The 3333-nt window shown below is 46.5% G+C and overlaps 1 protein-coding gene across 1 annotated transcript; it reads right to left on the reverse strand.

The window, feature by feature from the left end:
* Positions 1 to 1786: 1786 nt before the first annotated feature.
* LOC136644298 (olfactory receptor 10V1-like) lies at positions 1787 to 2743 on the reverse strand. Its single transcript, XM_066620042.1, has one exon. It carries the CDS (start codon positions 2741 to 2743, stop codon positions 1787 to 1789), a length of 957 nt encoding a protein of 318 aa, XP_066476139.1.
* Between the last annotated feature and the right edge of the window lie 590 nt (positions 2744 to 3333).

The following is a 3333-nucleotide window of genomic DNA, read 5'->3' on the forward strand; positions in this document are numbered from 1 at the left end:
ATGCCTTGCTGGGAGGGAGGAGGCACTGAGGAGACATATCGACATTGAATTAAAAGGCGGCCGGGGGGGGAGAATCTGCTCTTTATTGTGCCTTTTCTTCCTCAAATGGAAATTGCTTCCTATAAAGTCTCAGCCAATTGAAAGTGGTAGCCAAGAAGTACCTTGAGTAGGGCTCGCCTTTCTCAAGGCTCTCTGTTATGTTCCCCAAAGACAGACTCACTGGATGTATGTGATTGACTGAAAATCACCTCATGACTGCAGCAATTGGCTGAAAGTTCTGAAAAGAATTATCAAACTTTCAGCCAACTGCTGCTGAGAAGAAGGGCAGAAACAATTGGAACCTCCTTGCACTGAGAAGATTGCTGTAGATGAGAAGGCATGCCATCTGACAGCCTAAACCTGAGCTGCTGGGAATGTGGGGCTGCTGCAGCCTGCTGCTCCCTGCCCCCTGCCTGCCCTCCCCCATCTCTCCCCACCCTGGAGTGCCTCCTCCCACCACGCCCACCACTCACCTCCTCCTGGGACAGATCAGGAGGGGGTACAGAGGGGAGGGGCTGCATCTTGGCAGTACCAGTGTGCATCAGATCCTATCCTCTCCTTCCAAGGCCACCCCGCTCCTTTTCTCTCCTTGGACATAGTCCAACAAAATGGTGGCATAGGTTGGATGCAACCCATAGGCAATCGGGCAGCCTCCTGAAGGGTAAGTCAAAAATATTTTTGCTCACCTCCTGCTGGTTGATTTCCCTCCCCCCCCCCATTGGGTGCAGCACAAGTTCCACCAGTGCAGCTGTATCAGCGCCAATGGTGGGGGACAGAATTGGGCAGTAAGTCTTTAAGAGCCCAATTCTATCCCCACCATCCTACGCATTGCATCTGTCCCTTTGGAGTGTGCAGTGCATCCAATGGTGAGGGACACACCAGATGTCCCAGGAGAGTAAAAAATTTTTCACTTACCTCTCTGTAGGCCACTAGGCCATCAATGGGTCTCATAAATCTGAGGAGAGTCAGGGGGCGGGTAGAGGCCAGGAAGAAGGCATAAGATCCTGGCGTGCACTGCTGCCACTGCTATTCATCCCCTGTTGGCCCAGCCCTCCCCACCCCAATACTCCACAAAACCACCCATGACCTACCCCCCACTGCCAACTTTCCTGCTGCAGTGTAGTCTGAATTGGCCATTAGTGAGGTGAGTATGTGGAGCCTCGGGCTGTTTGTGCCTGTGGCTGCAGAGCATGCAACAGTGGTGCGCCTTTCTTTCTGCCACAGCAAGACTCATGTGACAGATTGTGACATCTGTAGTCTTGGGATATGATTGGGACATCCACGCATTTTTTTTTTCCTTGCCTTTCCTTTTTTCTTGTAGGTGCCAAGCCCCATTTGTCCCTATGGAGCGTCTCTTCTGCCTAGTCAATTTTTCAACTACCTTTTTCCTGCCTCACACTGTGGTCAGGACATCTAACGGGCTGTATTAATTATCACTGCAGTGAATCAAGTGGATTCTCTGCACTGACTCTTTTTTTTTCTTTTCTTTTCACTGACTCTTTCATTCTTGCTCTCAGGCATTTGATTTCATTCAACAGTATCCATATTTCCAATCAATACCATGACAATAGTGACATTGCATTATACAACCCCTGCTTTAAGCAAATAGCATTTCTTTCTAGGAACAGCCACAGCCCAATGGGTCTGTAAAGGATGATGACAGCCAAATCCATCCACTTATCAAAGATCTGCATTTTCAGTCTCACTTGTGTGGGAGTGTCACTTCTGAGTTATTGACCGAATGCTGTCATTTTCTCTGAGATATGACTCTTCTTCTCAAAGTGCATCTCAGAGCATCTTTTAACTCTTTATTCCTTATGCTATAGATCAAGGGGTTCAGTACGGGAGTGATAAAGGTATAGACCACAGACACTACTCGACCTTCCTCTGGTGAGTAGCTGGAACTGGGGCGTAAGTATATTAGACTGCCACAGCCATACTGTAAAAGAACCACCATCAAGTGAGAGGAGCATGTGGAGAAAGCCCGTTGCCGGCCTGCTACAGAGCGGATGCGCAAGATGGCTGTTACAATGAAGGCATAGGAGATGCAGATTAGGAGAAAAGGGACAGTCAGGACAATTACACTGGTAATAAACAGGGCAGTTTGGTGGATATGGGTGTCACCGCATGCCAGCTCCATGACAGCGGGAAAATCACAAAAAAAATTGTTGATTTCACTATTGCCATTGTTGCCACAGAATGGCAAGGTCTGTATCAGCATAGACAACTGAAAACCAAAGAAGCAACTCATGATCAGTGTCCCAGCGACAAGTCTTACGCACACTCTCCAGTTCATCACAACAGTGTAGTTTAGTGGGTGACAGATTGCCACATATCGATCATATGCCATGATGGCTAGCAGGACACAGTCAGAGCCTCCAAGGAGGGTAAAGAAAAACAGCTGGGTGCCACAGCCAACCAAGGAGATGGAGACCTTTCTTACAGATGCAACATTGGCCAGAGTCAGTGGAGCAATTGTACAAGAATAGGCAATCTCCAGGACTGCTAGGTTAGCCAAGAAGAAATACATGGGGGTGTGGAGAGAGCGCATAGAGTATACAATGAAAATAATAGTAGAGTTCCCCAAGAGGCTCAGCAGATACAGTATCAGAAAAGCCCCAAAAATCAGGGGCCGCATTTCTGGGAGGTTTGTAAATGGATGGAAGTGAAAAATGGTCATTCCAGTTTGGTTTTCACTCTCCATGTAAACAGGTAGGTACGTTCTGCAGGGAGATTAAAAGGAGGACAAATTACAGGGAAGCTTACATTGCAATCAAGAAATTAAACTCCACAAAAAACTTAAATTGCAACTGCAGTTCTGGGTGCCATGGGCTGACAGGGGTTGGGATTGGGCTGCTCATCACCTCAATCTTTTTCATATATACTGCTGCCAAGTCAGATCTTCCCCACCCTGTAGTTGTGCCTCTGATTCTTTTGTACCTATACATGGACTTTTCATTTGTCTCTGTTGAACTTCATGTTGTTGATATGGCTCCAGTGATCAAGCCGGTCAGAGATGGAAAAATGGCTGCCTCAGATGACATCTCTTGGGCTGCAACTATAGCCTGGCTTCAAGAAGACATCACTTTTGTAAATCTTTTGTACAATTTAAGCATCCTAACTACATCCAGTATTAAAGCCCTCTTGTTTCATTTTAAACAGCTAGACATTACAACCTGAAACTCTTTACCAGAGAGAACTAAAGCTAACTATACAGTTGTACCAATTAAGTGTTAAAAACCCACTTTACAAAAAAGTGGATTTTTAACACTTGTGATTAGTAGATGGAGCAAT

This window comes from Tiliqua scincoides, chromosome 1 (assembly GCF_035046505.1).
Source record: "Tiliqua scincoides isolate rTilSci1 chromosome 1, rTilSci1.hap2, whole genome shotgun sequence".
Classification (NCBI taxonomy): Eukaryota; Metazoa; Chordata; class Lepidosauria; order Squamata; family Scincidae; genus Tiliqua; species Tiliqua scincoides.

What these genes read in the sequence shown, in the direction of transcription:
- LOC136644298 (XM_066620042.1), bottom strand. Translation starts at nt 2,743, where the DNA reads ATGGAGAGTGAAAACCAAACTGGAATGACCATTTTTCACTTCCATCCA.